The sequence below is a fragment of the Vanessa cardui genome, chromosome W (assembly GCF_905220365.1).
Source record: "Vanessa cardui chromosome W, ilVanCard2.1, whole genome shotgun sequence".
Taxonomy (NCBI): Eukaryota; Metazoa; Arthropoda; class Insecta; order Lepidoptera; family Nymphalidae; genus Vanessa; species Vanessa cardui.
In genome coordinates this window covers 5,664,705-5,684,428 of record NC_061153.1, presented here as the reverse complement: position 1 = coordinate 5,684,428, position 19,724 = coordinate 5,664,705, and the positions used below count along the sequence as shown (strand labels likewise).

The 19,724-nt window shown below is 34.3% G+C and overlaps 2 protein-coding genes and 1 long non-coding RNA gene across 3 annotated transcripts; 1 reads left to right on the top strand and 2 right to left on the bottom strand.

Moving 5' to 3' along the window:
- The first annotated feature begins 685 nt into the window (after positions 1-685).
- Positions 686-3,558, top strand: LOC124542771. The gene is made up of 2 exons (XM_047120663.1): positions 686-768; positions 1,045-3,558. The coding sequence occupies exon 2, from the start codon at positions 1,773-1,775 to the stop codon at positions 3,087-3,089; it is 1,317 nt and encodes a 438-aa protein (XP_046976619.1). The 5' UTR covers positions 686-768; positions 1,045-1,772; the 3' UTR covers positions 3,090-3,558.
- Positions 3,559-3,771: 213 nt separating this feature from the next.
- LOC124542728 lies at positions 3,772-6,702 on the bottom strand. Its single transcript, XR_006967368.1, has 4 exons — positions 6,616-6,702; positions 6,414-6,538; positions 5,174-6,206; positions 3,772-4,853 (listed from the first exon to the last, which is right to left on the bottom strand). It is a non-coding gene; the product is annotated as an uncharacterized LOC124542728 (long non-coding RNA).
- A 6,199-nt stretch (positions 6,703-12,901) lies between these two features.
- Positions 12,902-14,790, bottom strand: LOC124542489. The gene is made up of 3 exons (XM_047120432.1): positions 13,777-14,790; positions 13,479-13,581; positions 12,902-12,966 (listed from the first exon to the last, which is right to left on the bottom strand). The coding sequence occupies exons 1-3, from the start codon at positions 14,788-14,790 to the stop codon at positions 12,902-12,904; spliced, it is 1,182 nt and encodes a 393-aa protein (XP_046976388.1).
- Between the last annotated feature and the right edge of the window lie 4,934 nt (positions 14,791-19,724).

The following is a 19,724-nucleotide window of genomic DNA, read 5'->3' as shown; positions in this document are numbered from 1 at the left end:
TAAAAGAAGCGATTATTTTAATTATCGTCCAATAACGCTGCTTTCGTCAATTGATAAAATAGTCGAAAAATATGTGTGTGAGCAAATACACGCATTTTATAAAAAACATAACGTAATTAACCGGCACTAGTTTGGCTTTCAGTCCGGTAAAAGCACTGTGGCCCTTTTGTCAAATTTCACTGATGAAGTCAATAAGCACCTAAACGAGAAAAAATATGTTCTTGCTTTATTTATTGATTTTTCACGTGCCATTGACACATTGGTGCATAATCAAATTATTGAGAGATTGGATGACTGTGGAGTGCGTGGCCCATTATTGACATGGTGCGCTAATTATCTCGAAAATCGAACCTTCATACAACCTAGTAATTGCCGATAGAAATCCACAAACTGCGTATATACATCTTCAATCCGATCTAGATGCTCTAACAAGGTAGTGTCATGATGCCGGACTAGTACTTAACGCAAACAAAACTAAACTGTTGGTTATTAAATCTCCATATAAAAGTCAAATCCCAGTACAAAAACTAGTAGCCCACGACCATGCCTGCTTACATGTTAGGGGAAGTCCGGGCATAGCGAACAGGCCAGGCAAAGCGAATACTCCCCACTACTAGCAAACTTCGGCCGCGATTCTGTCCGCCATGCGCAGGGACACCCACCCGGTACCCCTCAGTCCTGTACCAATCGAACTAACGAGCGGCCGCGTCTAATTTCGCATTAAATTTAAAAAATCGAAAAAGTGCACAATTGTTACAACATTTCATGGTAAGTAATTTGTTTATAACTATTAGTATATGTTTAGAATGATTATGAGTCGATTGTGTCCTTGAAGTGAGTAAGTAAGTAGTAAAAATACTGAATGATTCGTTCGGTAATTCTTACTGTGTTCGGTTTTAGGTTAGATTCTGTTCAAAAAGTACATGCCGGGCAAAGTGATTTGGGCATAGCGGATACTATATTCGCTTTGCCCGTTGCCTATTCGATTTGCCCTAGTAGAAGTTGAGTGTGACTAAGTAGTATTTATATCTTCAATTGTTTCAGATGGTTTATAAATATAAACGAAAAACAGATCAAGCTCAGTGGAGTGAAGATACAATGATGATTGCTGTGGCAGAATGCAAGTCTGGGGCTCCAGTGAAAACGACAGCTACAAAATATGGCTTACCTTATGCTACACTTTATCGGCATGTGAAAAGTGGTAGTTCATCTGCTCAGCTTGGCCGATTTCGCAAAGTATTTACTGACGCACAAGAAGCCGATCTTCAAGAATATTTAAGAGAGATGGAGTGTTTTTTATGGATTGACTCGTGAAGATTTCAAAAAATTAGTCTATGTTTACGCAAAGAAAAATAATCTTGCACGTCCACCAAGTTGGGACAAAAATGAGAAAGCAGGAGATGACTGGTTAGCTGGTTTTTTGGGTAGAAATCCATCCATTTGCCTCAGAGTTCCAGAAGCGACTTCAGTTGCCAGGGTTAAAGGCTTTAATCGTCCTCAAGTCGAACGGTTCTACGAGCTGCTGTCGGAACAGGTAGAAAAACACAAGATCGATGGTAGCAGGATATACAATGTCGATGAAACCGGGATACAAACGTCAACAAATAAGCCACCTAAGGTTCTTTCTACTAAGGGTAAGAAGCAGGTAGGGGTCATTGCTAGCACGGAACGAGGACAAACCACAACAATTGTGTGTTGCTGCAATGCATCTGGATCATTTATACCACCATTCATGATATTTGCACGCAAAAGGATGCAAGATCGCCTGTTGGATGGTTCTCCTCCAGAAACACAAGGAACTTGCTCTCCATCTGGGTGGATTAATGGAGAAATATTTTTGGAATGGATCAGGTTTTTTACTTACCATGTACGACCCACTGCAGAGAGTAAGGTTATCTAATAAAGTATATCTAATATTGGATAATCATGAAAGCCACAAATTTTATCCTGCCCTGGAGTATGCAAGTCAAAACCATGTAATTCTCTTGTCCCTACCCCCTCACACATCAAACAAGTTACAACCTTTGGATGTTGCCGTATATGGCCCCCTAAAAATATTCTTTGAACAAGAAATAAACCGATTCCAAAAGGCGCATCCAGGAAGGATTGTCAACCAATATGACGTGGCGAGATTGTTCACTCCTGCATATCTGAAATGTGCTACTGCCAACAATGCTGTCAAAGGTTTTCAAACACCCGGTTTATGGCCAATAAATAAAGATGTGTTCGGAGAAGAAGACTACGCACCGTCTTCAACAAGCCTCTGTGATCGTAATGTCGCTTATCAAGATGATGGTCTTCAAACGTTAGCTAATCAAGATAATTCCGAACTCCCTTCGACATCTAGAAAAAGAGCTCAACACGAGGCGGTTGAAACCAACCAATCTGTGACTTTACATGAGGTGGATGATGAAACATCAACTGAAGTTGATAAATCTTCAGGTCCAAACAGTGAACCGCCAGCTCGTCAGGAAGTAAGTTTGGAATCAAACATTCAAGGATCATCAAGAGGTCCTTCCACATCAAACTTGGTAGCGTTCGAAATGGCTGTTGATGCAGAAAGATCCTCAACACTAAGTCTTAGAAAGTTTAGAAAAGAAAATAAGACTTCAAACAGTTCTAAAGTGTCTATGCCAGAATTAGACAAAGCAACTTTGGTTCCTTCAACGCCTGAAAAAATTGGACCTGAAAAAGATGATTCTACTAAAGATGAAGATGTGGTTTTGAAACGGGACTGTGCCTTGCCTACAGAGATCATATCTTTGCCTGAATTTATTGATTCTACCACAACGTCAATTGTAGATCTCAATGAGCTAGACCCACTTCAAAGCATGATGGATGAAGAAAATGATTCCTGCATGGAAAAAGGTCCAGAACCATCTGCTTCTGCAATTTATTTCAGCCCCAAAGAGATTAAACCCCTTCCAACACCATGTGTGCCAATGAGTACCCGCAAGCGAAAGATACAAAAGTCAGAAGTTCTTACGAGCACTCCAGTGAAAGAGGAACAAAAAGTTAAGTTTACAAAAATGAATACAACTGTATTAAAGAATTTAAACAAAGATTTAGATAAAAAACCAAAAATATAACAAAGAAAAATACCAAAAAATTATAAAGTTAAGAAAGCTCAGAAAGAAGATACTAATATAAAATATACTTGTTATTTTTGTGGAGAAGATTATACAGAAATAAACGGACAACCAATAGATGATTGGATCCAATGTAGCTCCTGTAGCCAATGGAGTCATGAAAAATGTACGGCTTATGAAGGAATAGGCTTATTTATTTGTGACAACTGTACTGATTAGTTTTATTGTAGAAAAATTACTTGTGTTCACTTTGCCCTATCATCTTATCCACTTTACCCGGTGGGTTGGGCAAAGCGGATAGATCTCCTAATTTCATATTATTAATAATTTTGACTAAAGTATTAATGTTACGTATTTCTGTTGATTATATTGAAAACTTTAATAAATACTGATTTCTATAAACAAATAATTTTATTTCTATGTCAACTATTTCTGTTTCTACAACACTTCAAACATTAAGGTGTTCACTTTGCCCGGACTTCCCATATAACTGCGATAAACTGTAACTGTCCTTCTATAGATATTGTCAAAAAACAAACATACCCTGGATTAGTGATCGATGACGAGTTTAACTGGAGCCATCACATTGAAAGGATTGGCGATAAACTAAGGCAATTTCTTGCGAATATCGCAATCCTTAAAAATCGAATCCCTTTCAAAGTAAAGATTATGCTTTATTACGCACTGGCTGATTCTTATATACAGTATGGTCTTAGTAGTTATGGTCGTACCTACAAGACGTATCTTGATACTATATATAAATTACAAGTTAAAATTCTTAAAACATTGGTATCACCTAAAATAAAAAACCAGTTTTATGACAATGAAAACGGTCTTTTTAAACATTGTAAAGTTGTACCAGTACATTCACAAGTAATTTTTTTATTATTAAAAGAACAATTCTTCAATAAATCTTTAAGAAATGTTATCGAACATCCTGTAGGCACTCGTGCCATTTCTGCGAATCGGATTCACACTCAGCGTGCAAACAATATGTATGGCAAGCGGACTACCGAGTATATTGTTCCCAGACTTATTAACAAACTACCTTCAGATCTTTGTTATAATATTTCAAATAAAAACATTAGACATAAACTGAAGCAATATTTTTTAGATTTACTTTAAGTGTGTATGTACGTATTCAAATCTGTAGTATAGAGATAGTATTTTATTTAAATGTATAAATTTATAGTGTAGACTATTGATGGCACACATATAAACCTTAGTGGTTTTTAAGCTGCTATCATTATAATTAATATTGTACTGTCATTTTTTTTAATGGATAAATAAATTAAAAAAAAAAAAGTACTCTTTTAAAATTACTTTTGAATTGTCATTTAACAACTTTTTTCATTAAGTGAAGCTACCACAGTTTCGGAAAGTGGATTCTACCGAGAAGAACCGACAAGAAACTCAGAAGTTACTCTTTTTGAACATTTAAAAAAGCAGTCATGATAATTGTATATGCATGTAATATATCGTTTTTTATTTAGGCATTGCCACATTTCTTTGAAAACTTCCATATTATGAACCCACTTCTTAAGAGAAGGCACTTCTCCAACTTTTTTTCTTCTGTGCCTTTTTTTAACAATTTTTATAAATTCCATTGATTTGAAAATGTGTACAAGTTCATTCCACAACCCAAAGTGCGGAGAATTCATCACCTTGGCCTACCAGGGTGACCATTAAAAGAGTCAAATAATTTATCCATTATAAAAAGAAGGTCTGCAGTTTCTTCACATTTAGCTGGAAGAATTTTGTGCTCTGAAATAAAAAAAAAAAAATACTGTCAAAAATGATTTTGCCTTTGATTATTTTTCTGCAGCATGTATCTTTAGATTGAGTATATATAATATGTAAGGCTAAGCCTTAGTAATCTTTGTTTTAATTTAGCCACCTCTTTATGTATTTGAATCTTATTAGTATTGAAACAATGTTTCAGAGCCCCTAAAATTAATATATTATAATTGAAAGGATAGAAAGCCTTTGTCAAAGGGCACACAAACTAGCAAATATACACATACATACTTTCAAATTATATACTATATTAAAGGAATATCAGGTACATATTACATGTAAATTACCTTGTTTGGCTAGATTTTTATCTTTTGTACTTAGAGCAGAAGTTGACGGCTGGATTACAGTAAGCACATGTTCAACAACATAAGTTTCCATACATGATTCTGAGTAAGAACTATTTTTCATTATTATAACTTCTTTCTTCTATTTCTTACTCCTAATTATCTAAGTATGTTAATCATTAACTATAATATTAATAAAAATACCTAATTGTGAAGATAATTTATGGATCATGTTGTTATTTGGTTCAGAGATGTACATAATATTGGAAATAATAAATAAAAATCTAATATATGTCGGCCCAAACCACAAATTTAAGAAAAACACGTGTCCAGAAATGATTATTTGAATAATTTAAAACTGTTTCATTGTTGAATTAATAATTTATAGTAAATTTTGAAATGTTAAACTAGTCTGAAATATTTTAGTGTTCGTAAACAGTTGTTATGTTAAGTGAATAAGTCTACCCACCTATTTTTGTTATAAAGCCCGCCGGTATCGACAGGCTTGGTCGAGCCCTCAAAACGATCAGACCGCCTCATATTGGAATAAATCAGAGAAGAATATTCCCTGAGTTTAATTTTAAACCTCCGAGGATGGATAAAGATCGAAACTCTGACACATGTGACATGTTTTTTAAAAATGGGCTCGGACATGCTGCTCCGTTATATAATGTGCTTAATTTGTGTTTATAATTCATCTCGTGCTCGGCGGTAAAGGAAAACATCGTGAGGAAACCTGCATGTGTCTAATTTCATCGAAATTCTGCCACATGTGCATTCCACTAACCCGCATTGGAATAGTGTGGTGGAATATGTTCCAAACCCTCTACTTAATGGAAGAGGAGGCCTTATCTCAGCAGTGGAAAATGTACAGGCTGTTACTTTACTTTACTAATAATAAGAAAAAGAAAAAACCAATTTGCTGTTGTTTGCAAGTATCTTCACCCTGATCATCTTTTGTTGCTAGGGCAGTTAATGGCTGCATTACATTCAGCACACGTTCAATTAGTTTCCATGGGTTGCAGCTGAGATGAACCTGAAAGTATAAATAGTGGAATGTATAATTAGCTTGCAAGACTAATCAAGTGAGACACCATCATGATACACTGTATTAGTAATACTTTTTAATCGGTTAATACTATTATAATACTCAAGATAAACTCATTAATACTTTAGTCCAAGTTTATTACGAAGTAGGCCAAATAATATTATTTTATACAAAAAATACAACATAAAAACTTACCAATATTTAGAGTCTGAACTGTATTAGCTGTGAGTCTGTGGCTTTGTGAACAATAACATTCTCCAAGTGGCGATAGCATATTCGCATTTGGTTATATATGTAAATGTCTCCTTTGTCTCGAATATCTTTAAATGAAACCAGGGGTAGTATCTGGGCTAGTATTTTACCCAAACATAAACCAATGTAGTTTTAAATTACTCACCATCGTTTTTACAACCAAAATGACACTTAAATCGGGAGTTTGATGGTATTTTCAAGTCAAATAAAAGCTAGAGCTATAAACTTCCCGTTTGGTTAGTCGTTAATTGTCAATGTAAAGTGCTGCCAGCATCATGAAATTATTAGATTTTTTTATATGGCAACAAACAGAAACATTTTTAAAATAAAATGATTTCGAAATATTCATATGAAACATCTACTAAATAATAAACCCTATTTAAAAATTCAATAAAAATATTTTTAGATCTTAATGTTTACTACTCTGCTAATGTCATCTAGCGAACAACAGTTTAAAAGTTAAAGTGTTTTTTCGCTTGCGTTAGCGTTGGTTAACACACGTGTTTAGAGATTCTCAGTGTTTACGTTTAGTTTTGTAGTATATTTTATTGTTAATAGTGTTTTAGTTGGTAGTTGGGTTAAGTGGTGTTACTAATATATTTAAATTTTGTGAGTATTTATCTTATATCAATATTTTTTAGTTTGTAAGTTTTATAATGGAGGTGGATACTCCGCCTGAACCCCCTGATCCAGGTGGCTCAGTACAAACCGATACCGATACTCTTTCTCCTCCCTCTATTCCGGTTTCTCGAAAACGCTAAGTTAATGAATCGATTAATTCCGATTCGAATGCTAAAAAAACTATAATTCATCCAAATTCTGCAAATCCTTCGATACAGACACTCACCCATCCTTCTCTGAAGGCCCAAAAATTTATTCTGACGATGACAAGGGTCCTTTTATCGTACAAGTGTCCCGGGAAGTCTCTGACCCAGCCTCAGGAACTACTATCCGAGCAATTAAATTTGGACAATTTCTGCACACTCATAAAATTAAAGGGATTATTAATGATGGTGTTAAAAACATAGGTCGTAATAAAATTTCTGTTGAATTTTCAACAGCCCAAGCGGCAAACTCATTCCTGGCAAATCCTATTGTTGAAATGTGCAAGTACCAACCAGAATGGGTTTGATTAAGGGTATCCCCGTGGACTGGACGATGGAAGAACTTGCTATGTCACTTGAACTTCCCACTGGATGTGGTGAAGTAATAAAAATAAGAAGATTAAACAGAAAGACAATTAATGACAGTGTAACAATATGGATTTCTACCCAATCTGTTGTTATTACTTTTAGAGGGCAAATACTTCCATCAAAAGTTTTTTCCTATCATACACCCCTTCCAGTAGAGACTTACAAACTTCCGACCATCCAATGCCTTAATTGCTGTCGTTATGGTCATATTAAAACACAGTGCAGATCTCAACCTAGGTGTTATAAGTGTGCCAAATCCCACACAGGTGAGTCTTGTAGTGTAAGTAAGGATAACGCCACTTGCTTACACTGCTCTGGTAACCATTATACAACAGACAAGGACTGTCCTGAGTTTTCCCGTCAACAGTCAATTAAAATAGTTATGTCTCAGGATAACATATCTTATATTGAAGCATCCTCTCGGTTCCCTCCTGTTCGTAGATCCTATGCAGAGATTGCAAAGGAGATGTTTACCCCTCCCTCATATTCTCCAAATATCCAAAATCAACCTATCCCTTCAACTAATAGGTCCTATCGGAAGACTGTTATCAGTACTCCTCGCCCAAGATCACCTCTTGGTAAGGGGTATGATAAGCAGGCCCACCAGTCGATCATTAGTAATTGTCCCTCTTCTGCTCCTAACGGTTGTGCTCTCAACCAAAACACTCCTAATCCTCTTAATAGCAATCCTAACTTCATAGAAATGCTAACAAAAATACTTCTTAGTATTATTTCAACATGTAACGACATCCCCTTACCGTCCAACGTTACTCAAGACTTATGTCAATTATTCTCAATCCTTCACAATGGCCCAAATCAGCTTCCTTCAATGGAACTGCAAGAGCGTCCGTCCTAAAAAACATGAACTCCTCTCACTGATTAACCTCCATAAACCTATCATTATTGCCGTCTCTGAAACATGGTTGCTCCCTGGATCCCGATTCCGGGTCCCGGGCTTCTCCTGTTTGAGGGATGACAGAAATGATGGTTATGCAGGGAGTGCCATTTTTATACGGCACTCCCTCCCCTTTTCCCAAATTCCCTTATCCCTTCCCAGCCAGCATATTAATGCTGTTGCTGCTGCTGTCCCTTAACATCTCTTTTCTTTCCCTGTACATTCCTCATCCTAATCCAGCTTTAATTCCTGATATTTCTGCCATCATTTCCTGTCCTTCTTCCGTTACTCAGGCAGAAAATGCAACAGCTGAGTATTCCATCGAGGATTGTACATCTCATATGTAATCTGTTAACTTGCAGATCAATAACGGTTAGACACCAACATCACCATCTCCAAATATACCAATAATTATAACTACATTATATAATCGTAAATCGACTTTTAAGTAGTCTAATATTTTTCATTTCATTTTACCTAGGAGGACTCTAAAAAATATGTAAAATATGCAATTATTTTTATCATTTTTAGTGCATTTTTATTTGTTTTAAACAGTGTTTTGTTTGAAGTCGGTTTTTCTTTTTGTTAAAATTTTATTTATTTTTTGATTTTAAGTGAAACTGATGTTGACTAACTATTTTTTTTAATATGGATAGACTAGCTTTTGCCCGCGACTTCGTTCGCGTGGACTTCAGGTTCGTCCCGTCTAGTCTAGTAATCGCTTCGTAAATAAGTCATTAATTCTCGTACAAAGTAAAGGATAAAAAATGGTTATTCTGGATTATTCCTAAGAGATAAACATATACCATCACGGACTTTTTTGTAGACCTTTTTAAGTTGTACAATACTGTAGTACATTGTTTTGATCTATCTTGTAGGATTCAGTCAGCGTTTGCAATGTAAGCGCAAAAAATGTGATTTTTTACGACCTCACATTAGAAACCTCAAAAATTGTAGCCTATGTGTTATTCTGATGTATAAGCTATATTGTGGTAAAGTTTCATTCAAATCCATTCAGTAGTTTTTACGTGAAAGAGTAACAAACATCCATACATACAAACTTTCGCCTTTATAATAGTAGTAGGATTAAGCGTTTCGTTTATATGAGTCAGAAACTACTTCGAGGACAATTTCAAAGGAAACTTGCGAATAAAGCAAAAATAGACTTGAAAATGCGGATTTAATACGTCATGCGGCGTAAACTACAAGGATCCCTCGAAAGAGCTGTAATCGACCTCAGCAAAAAAAACTTTGAAAAAGACCAACTATATTTCGTACATCTTATGACATCACATCACATACACAAAAAATGATTAAAGATAGTAAGAAATTCTGCTCCATATCGCACCCTAACTGTGAGCCGTATAGGAGTTCCATCCATAAAACAAAGTCGCTTTCTCTGTCCCTATATCTTTAAATCTATGCAACGGATTTTGATGCGATTTTTTTAAAATAAAGTGTGATTCAAGAGGAATGTTTGTGTATATATACATGAACAATATAGTAAAGAAACACTGATAATTTTAGAAGTTTGCGATGTGATGTCGTAAATAAACAAAGTCTGTAGTATATTTAGTATCAGTATTGCACCCGTGCGAAGCCGGGGTGGGTAGCTAGTTGATTATAATATTCGACAATGATAATTACATAAACATAACCACATTACGGAAGGTGACTCAAATATCCAAATAACCTATAAATAAAAGATTCGACAGAATATCGCTAACGTGCTCCTCAGAATTTTTCCGCTCCCTTCCGTTCCGCTACTTTGTCATGGATCCTGTACTCAGAACCTTACCAAACTTTCACCAAATTACCCTCGAAGTATATATTTTATAATAAAAAAAGAATTATCAAAATTGGTTAACGTGATTTTCAGTTACTCACCTATTTGTCGCGCATATACATAATGCAAATTTAAGACTTATGTCGTTTTCATACGGATACCATCATCGGAAAAAAATTAAAAAAAAATGGGACCCCACGGGAAGCACTACCTTTCAAACAAAAAATTAATCAAAATCGGTCCACCCAGCAAAAAGTTATGAGGTAACAAACATAAAAAAAAATAAAAAAAAAATACAGACGAATTGATAACCTCCTCCTTTTTGAAGTCGGTTGAAAAGATATATATACCTTCCTTCAATTTGTCTTATGAGGGTCAACGCATCAATTTTGTAGACAAAACAAAATTTCTTGGTATTATTCTCGATCAACGACTGAACGGAATTTCACACTCTTGACTATTTAGCCAAGAAATGTGAAAAATCTTTAAATGCCCTTAGAGCAGTGTCTGGAGTTTGGTGGGGAGCTCACCCTTATACATTGAATCTGATCTATAACGCAATAGTTCGTAGTCTTTTGGACTATGGACTGTTTGTTCTAGATCCCTTCAATAAATCTGCTTCAAAAAAATTAAACAAAATTCAATATAAATGTTTGCGCATAATCTTGGGTGCGATGAAATCCACCCCTACTAATGCTCTACAGGTTGAGTGTGTTGACCCTCCTCTACATATAAGGAGGCAATATTTATGTGACCGCTTTGTCATCAAATTGTTACAGCTATCTTCCCATCCTCTTTTGACCAGGTTAAACAAATTATCCCACCTTTGCAACCCGGACAGTCCGAAATCCTCATTCCTATTAAACAGTTTCCTTAAGTATATCAACCTTCCTCATCCTCTTAACACGTTTCCTTCTAATCCTCTTTTTTCCACCTCCTTTAAGCCTCTTTTATTTAATCCTCTTGTAATTACAAACCTCGGTCTTATAAATGGTTCTTCTGATACTGCTATCCAATTTCAAAGAATCTTTCATCAAATAAAACTAATTAAGGTAAAGTCACCTAATTCCGCGGTATTTTCACCTGAAGTTAAGTGAACATTAAAATTTAAGTATCTAATGTGCTCTTTTGAAGATTTGGTTATATTTATCAGCAGTATTATTTATCTTACTTTTGAAATAAATCTACAATTGGTCAGTAAACAAATAGTATAAATGTAAAATAATGTAAAAAAATAAATAATTCCAAAGACCCTAATTCCGATTTAAAAATCCTAATTCCGATGGATTTTGTTCCTAAATCCGAGTGTACCTAATATTATAAAATGGAGGTGGGGATAATAAATACAGAGTGTCCAAAAATCAAGTCTTTTATTTTGAAATCAGTCTTATTGTTGGTACATGATTAATATCTAGATATTAATAATTCAAACATAAACATTAATAATACTTATGGCTAAATACCAATCTCGTAGGTATAAAATTAAAAATATAATCAACTTCAGCACAACATTTTTTTTTGTTCTATAATCCTATAATAAAAAGTAATAATTTTTAATAATCATATCAAAAATAACATCTAACTTTTCCTTATTATTAATGAGATCAAAAACTAGGTTACAAACTAGTTGTTAAGTAATAAGGCCCATTATTTCTAATTAAAAATAATAATTTCGACAATAAGCAAACAATAATAGACTTTTACAATAAAGCCGGTTTTGAAACTCATACTAAAAAGTTACGTTTTAGTATGATATATATAATCAGTTATTTTTGTTTATCAGATTAAGTTTGGTATGGCTGGTACCGACTTCAAGCATAAAATAATATTTTTAACTTTTTAATATGCGTTTCTACACCGGAGGTATGATATAGTACCAGAGAATGATGAGAAGTATAAAAAAGCACACTGATTATCCAAATAAGAACTTTCTCCAAAAAAATTAATAAAAATGAGCTATGTTGAATTCTCCGATGAAGATTCACCGAACAAGTCGGTATAGGTTTTTTTAATACCAAGAACTTTTTTCCTTTTGATAGTCAAGGTCACATCTTCATTGTCGTCAGAGGATGCAGAGTTCAACATGTAAGTGGGGTTATTTGAAAGATATGGTATTTGTATCCTGTCACCTTCTATATTTGCCTCGTTTTCTTGATCTTCTTTAATTTTTTCAAGAACGTTTGATTTTTCAAATGTAATTCTATTTTTTTTGTGACTTATTTTTTGTTTGTTTTTATTCTGCATTTTGAGTTTTTCTAATTTCTTTTCTTCTTGTTTCTTTAATCTCTCTGCACGTCTTTTGAGTACTCTTTCATTTTTTTCTCTCTTTTCTATTTCAACTCTACGTTGATATTCTATAAATTCGTTTGCAACTGCAACTGTTGGGGTGAGTTTTTTAGTTTGTTTAGTTGATGTTTTCTTTGGAGACTTTGGAAAGTAAAAAGCAGTTTTAAAAGGAGTTGGGAAGTTAAGTTTCTTATCGGAAGTAGAGTTATCAACTTCTAGCTTATCAGTCGAAAACTTAGGGTCAACAGAATTGAAAATATCCAGTGCTCGATCACTGCTCGACTGCCGTGAGCTTGCCCTGGATGATGGAAATTTTTGTGAATTGGAACGACAAGCCTGCAATACAACTTCATTAGTTATTTTGTCAGAAGAAGTTTCTTTCAGTACTACAATATCTTTTATCTGTTCAGACCGTTCTGTATTAACATGATCAAAAATATCTAACGCTTGGTCACTGCTTGATCGTCGTGAATTTGCTCTGGATATATTAAGAGTCTTGGAACAACAAGGTTGTAATAAATAATCATCTACATGCTCAAGTGAGCTTTTCTTTTGCAAAACACTTCCAGAATCAAATGAACTGCGTCTAGAATTTTCATCTTGTGGCGTCAATGGTCGATTATTACCTCGTTGATTAATACCAATGCTCATGATAGATTCAGGATTAGGGCTCAAGGGAAGTATGACACTGCCATTCGAAGCTATTTCCATATTCAAAACAACATCTGACACATCACAATCTTGTATATTATTCAAAATTGTTGTGTCATTGAAAATAGTAGAGAGATTCGATTCTTCGTCTTGAATTTTCTTCCAAAATTCAAATAAACATCTATATTTTTCCTCACCTTTCCACACACTTCCTGAACTAACAAAGTACTCAAGTATTTCCGGGTCCAGCCGTTTCTCAAACTCCTTAATAAAATTATTAGATTGTTTTGTAGATGGTTCCTGTGCAATAATTACAGCGGTATCCGTTTCTTGCGGCATAACTTTAGAAAAATCAATATTATTGACATTAAACGGAAAAATTCCAGCGCTTTTAAAGCTATTTTTTATTGTTTCTACTTTAAGACTTTTATCGAAACATTTTTGTACTTCTTTTGCGAAATCTGTGCGTTTTAATTTGGCGTAATTGTTATTTACCCTGAATTCATGAACAATTTCCTTCCACGTACCCTTAACAGGTCGAAAAACTCCAACGTCTAGTGGTTGAAGGATATGCGTCGAGTTCGGTAGTAGTGCAACAAGTATAATTCCCTTTTCTTTACAAAAAAGACTCAATGGCAAGGAAATGTGCGAGGTGTGCCCATCCATAAAGAGAACAACAGGCATTGTTATTTTGTTTTCAAGTAACCATTTATAAAAAACATTTGCCACATATTCATAGAAAGCCTCCATGTTCATCCACCCTGATTCCGTGCATCCTATACCCCATGTAGGTGGGACTGTTAGGGATAAGTTTTTTGGCAGGCGTTTGTATGGATACAGCACCATAGGTGGAGCGATTTTGCCACTGGCAGAAACATTTACTAAGACGGTCAAACATTCTTTTTCGTCGTTAGCAACTCGATTATACACTCTCTTGCTCCCTTTTTTGACTAATACGTCTTTTTCTTTGGGACACAGATAAAAAGCAGTTTCGTCGCAGTTAAAAACTCTTGACTCATCGTTAAGTACACTTAATAAATTATTGGTCTCAAAATAGTTATTGACTCTATCAAACCAATTGCGCACATCTTGTTCAGTTACTTTATTACGATGAGTAGGTAATGCTTGTGCTACTCTTTTTGCAACAGTCGGATGTCTTGATAAGAAACCGGTAAACCAATGTTTACCTGGGATACCATCTTTAAAAGTGTTCGGTCTTTTTAAATTTTCGACCAACTTGGCTACTCCTTGTTTTAATTGTTCTTTGGTAACTGGAAAACCTTGTTTTCCTAGATAATGAATCCAGTCAACAATTTTTGTTTCTTCCGCTTTTGAAAGTATTGTTTTTCTACCGGGAATGTCACCGCAATATTTTTTATCACGTTTATCGCGCAATGTCGTCTCTGGAATATTATAATCTCGAGAAACTTTATAGACGCTGCTGCCATTATTGATTTCCGTGATAGCATTTTGAAGATCTTTTTTTGTGTATTTTTTTCTTGGGTTCATTATTCTATGACAAAACAATTAAGATTAAATATTAAAATTACGTAAGTAAATCTGAAAAGAATGATTTATCAAAATTAATCTAAAGGGTCCCTAGATGTATGGATGGTTTAGTGCTTTATAAACGAGAAAAGTTGGATAAGGAACACACTGTATTTTTCTGGTATCGATACCACGGAATTAAGTGTTCATATAACCTTATTCCGTTCTAAATACATCGGATTTGTGTTTTAATACTCTCAAACAAGTTTTTTAATTCCGAGTGATATAAAATAAAATATTTGTCAATATACCAATACTTAGTTAAATGCTATCGATATATATTACATTAAAAATATAAAGCATAAATAAAATTCAATCAGAACACACCAATAATCTAATAATATCAATGTTGCTTTTCGAACCAAGAAAACAATAAAGTACCTAAAAAGGTATTATTTAGGTTATTATATCTAACAAATGTAACGTCAAAGTGTACATCGGAAATACATTTTTACAACTATTGGTTATTTAAGAGATTACTACTAAAATATTAATTTCTTAATCACAATAGTGAACTCAAAATTTAAAAAAACGTAACCCTCTTCGATTTCCTAATCCCGTGGTGTACATCGGCAATTAGGAACCTACTGAATTATTGGAAACCTAATGCCGCGGTATTTTAAAATCTAATTTTCTCATGAATTTCAGAACAAATACTCAAAATCTAAAACGTTTATATATTTTAAATACCCCTTTTAATATTCCTACATAAACAAAAAAGTCACAGATCGTAAAATTCACAAATTAAACGCTATTTAAAAAAATGTAGTACTCACGTAAATTAGGTTCGAAATACAAGAAGCGCGCTTCCGGGTCAGCTGCTGGCGTCGAACTAACCGATTATTTTAAATTGTGCACACACTATGGCAATAATTTGCACACATAAACATGAGTCAATATATTCTTAACTAAATTACGTATTTTGCGGTCAAAGTGAACTTGTAAAATTGAATGAAAATACCGTTATTCTAAATACATCGCAATTACCTGCCAGTTTTGGAACCCCTCGGAATTGAGTGACTTTACCTTATAACGGATGAATCGCGTATATTAATTATTTTTAAACATCCCGACGCTTCGAGCACTTTACAGTGTTCGTGGTCACGGGTAGTCTACCCGTGATGTAATTAGTTTTATTTAAATGTGTAATAATCGCGAAAATTTAAGACAACATTATCTTTCATCAAAATTGGCCAAATCACCTCGCTATATACACTGATGCCTCTAATCTCTCACCAATCGGATGCGTTGGCGCATCGTGTTGGATACCCAAGTATAAAATAGCACTACTTTTTAAATGTCCCCCTGAAACTTCGGTATTTTCCGGTGAGGCTATTGCTTTACTGGAAGCTATTAAGTACGCTCAGTCACATAATATTCAACAGTCAATTATTTTATGTGACTCCTTAAGTTGCCTGTTGGCCATTAAGGAAAATCCTTTTCGTAGCAAATTAAGACTTTCCATCGTTTTCAAGATCAGAGAGGCCTTGTTATCTTGTCATCATCAGGGTCTACAAGTTTTGCTCGTCCGGATTCCAAGTCATTCAGGTATTATTATTTAAGTCAAAGAATCCAGCAAGTTTTCATTAATGGAATAAAGTCTTCTGGATCTACGTTAAAAATGGGAGTTCCACAAGGTTCAATTTTGGGTCCCTTTCTATTCCTAGTATATATTAATGATCTTCCTTTCTATGTTAAGGGTATTTGTGATATAGTGTTGTTTGCTGACGATACTTCGCTGATTTTTAAGGTTTACAGGAAAAAAAATGACTATGACGATGTGAACGGTGCATTATCACAGATGCACAATTGGTTTACAGTAAATAATTTAGTTTTGAATGCTCAAAAAACAAAATGTGTAGTTTTTACCCTACCTAATGTTAGCAAGCAAAATTATAATATATCTTTAAATGGTGACCGTCTTGAAGTAGCTGATACTACGGTGGTTTTAGGAATAGAATTGGATTCCAGACTTAAGTGAACTTCTCATTTATCATCCCTAACAGGAAGACTCAGCTCCGCATCATACGCGGTTAGAAAAGTTAGACAACTAACTGATATTGATACCGCTCGTTTAGTTTATTTTGGTTATTTTCACAGTATTATGTCATATGGCATATTACTTTGGGGTAATGCTGCAGATATTGAATCTGTCTTTATTTTACAAAAGAGAGCAATTCGGTTTATTTATAATCTTGGAGCTAGAGACTCTCTTCGGGATGTTTTTAACAGAGTTACTTACTGTTGCGTCGCAATATATTTACAACAATATCATGTATATTCATAGTAACATTGATCACTTTGATAAAATCAGTGTAATTCATTGTATATGCACTAGAAGTAAGGATAAACTTATAACGCAAAGTTTCCGACTCCGCAAGTCAATGAATCCTTCTTGGGGCAAGGTATCCGTTTCTTTAATAAAATTCCGCAGAAATTTTTAACTTTGCCGTTTAGTAAATTCAAATCGTTTGTAAAAAATACATTGGTAGAAAAAGCATATTATTCGATACAAGATTTTGTAGATGATAAAAAAGCGTGGAGTTAATACCTGTTGACTTCCAAGCAGGATACATTAATTGAAATAATTGTATTTAATTAACACGACGTTGTATTTTTTAAATGTTAAAAAAGAGTAACTACTGAGTTTCTTGCCGGTTCAGCTCTGTAGAATCTACTTCCCGAACCGGTGGTAGCTTCACTTAATTGTAAAATGACGATTCAAAAGTGCTTATAAAAGCCTACTTGAATAAAGTTTATTTTGATTTTGATTTTGAACGAGATGGCTGACTTTTATGCAAAGACTGCTACACAATTTGGTTCATCGAAGCATTTTGTCAATTCTGCTAGAGATTTATTCACTCTTGCGAAAGCTGAAATGGATAAATCCTGGAACTCTTTTTGGATTTCATCAAAATCGGTTAAGGGTAAATATTACTCGGCGTTACAACCTAAAATTCCGAGGCGTCCATGGTTTTCATTTCACAGGCACGCTGATCGTTGGATCATTTCCACTATTTGTCGTTTACGCTTCGGCCATTCCTGCACACCTGTCCACCTAGCAAAGATAAGAGTTCGTGATCACTCGCTGTGTGAATGTGGCCTAGACGAAGGTTCCGCAACCCATGTCCTGTTCCTTTGTCCCAAACTTATTCATCCCATTTACGACGTTCTCCCTCCTAAAGTCCCTCGCCCTATAAATGTTGAATGTTTGTTGACGTTTGTGTTTAGTCCATTTGTTATTTTTTATGTAAATATATTAAATGTAATAAAATTAAGTTGTGAATAGTCCCATTGAGTGTTATATTTTAGTATATATAGTTTAGAGTACTAACAATTATTTTTATTGTAACATATTATTAACCCTTAATGTTTGTGTTGTTCTAGGTTGAGGATTAACAAGGAAATTACTACTACTATGCTAGTCTTCAAAATTTAATTGAGTTTGTTTCCTCAACTGTTCCGATCAATCTCTTACGTGTCTTCTCCATCCTACGTGACATTGGCGAAATAATCTGTGCCCTGTCGGCACAACTAAAAGCCATTAAACCAAGAATTGAATTGAATTGAAAAGTTTAAGTAAGTTTAGGGGCATTTCTTTTTTTTTCTTATTGTACTAGAGTTGCATGCCCCTGATCCTATGTGACATTGGCGAAATAATCTGTGCCCTGCCGGCGCCCGGCACAACTAAAAGCAGGGGGAGGACAGTCTAGTACATTGCCTACATTTGTAGGACTACAACTATTAGTATCAAATATTTACATAGATGGTGTTGTAACTAAGTTTCGTAAACTACCAACTTTGGTTTGTTTTAATCTGTGGTTTTACTAATCTGTGCGTAAAACGTTATAGATACTTTTAAAATTTTAAAAAACTTTGTTAAAGTTTGTCGGACTTGTGCTTGCGTTGTTACATGTATCATAATTTCGATATTTGTGTTTTTCTTCTCTTCATTAAGTGCGTTGAGTTGTAGGTTTCGCCCTCCTCCGTATTTCTATGAAGAAATAATAAGTACGTTGAGTTGTTAGGTTCGCCTTCTTCGCTTTTTTTGTGTACAATTATTTTTGCGAAAGGACGCTTCTTTTTAGTGTTATAAAAACTAGAGTTGTGTTTGATTGACATTGAGCAATCTAATTAAACATTACAACGATGCCGAGACGCTGTACATTAGGATGCGCACCAAAAATACGTGAGTATGATAAATTTAATCATGTTATTTACTTATTATTTTAAATGTTTATACAATTTACATATCACCCAAATGTGTACACCGCAAAGGGTAAGACAAAGAATATTATCCAATATGGAAAGTAGGACTACCATGGTCATAATATTATTGTTTGGTTTTAGGTGGATTACTCCATGTTTTCCCTAATCCGGAAAAATACACAGAACAACACAAAGCTTGGGTTAAAATAATAACTGGTGGTCAAGAAACAAACATTGATTTAAAAAAATACAGAATATGTGACCGGCATTTTACTGATAAAGATAGAACCAGAAGTAGCCGTCTCAATGTTTTAGCGGTACCATCATTGTTTTTGCCAGGTAAAGTGTACTTTTTTATATTTAAGTTACTAATCTATCATTTTTTTATTTTGCATAAAAATTACTGTTATATAGTATATTTTAAAAACTCTATTAGTTGCTTTAACATATGCAATACTTTAATTATTGTAGTATTGTAGTAAAGTATAATATGTGAGGATCTCCTTAAACTGAGATATAGAGTTAATAAACTGATGAAAGGATATGTTTCATATCAAAGTGTCAATTACCTCTTAAACTTTATTAAAAGCAGCAGAACTATTAATTTTCTACTAGTTCTACTAAAAATAATGTTGAATTGACTGAGAAAGCACAAGCACTTAATTGATTCTAATTGTAAATTTGGA

Excerpts from the sequence above, each read along its gene's own strand:
- LOC124542771 (XM_047120663.1), top strand. The coding sequence starts at position 1,773 with ATGGTTCTCCTCCAGAAACACAAGGAACTTGCTCTCCATCTGGGTGGA.
- LOC124542489 (XM_047120432.1), bottom strand. The coding sequence starts at position 14,790 with ATGAACCCAAGAAAAAAATACACAAAAAAAGATCTTCAAAATGCTATC. Across the intron at positions 13,582-13,776 it reads AAATTGTTCATGAATTCAGG|GAACCATCTACAAAACAATC; the intron begins GTAAATAACAAT and ends ATTATTGCACAG. Across the intron at positions 12,967-13,478 it reads TTCAGGAAGTGTGTGGAAAG|GCTTGTCGTTCCAATTCACA; the intron begins GTGAGGAAAAAT and ends GTTGTATTGCAG.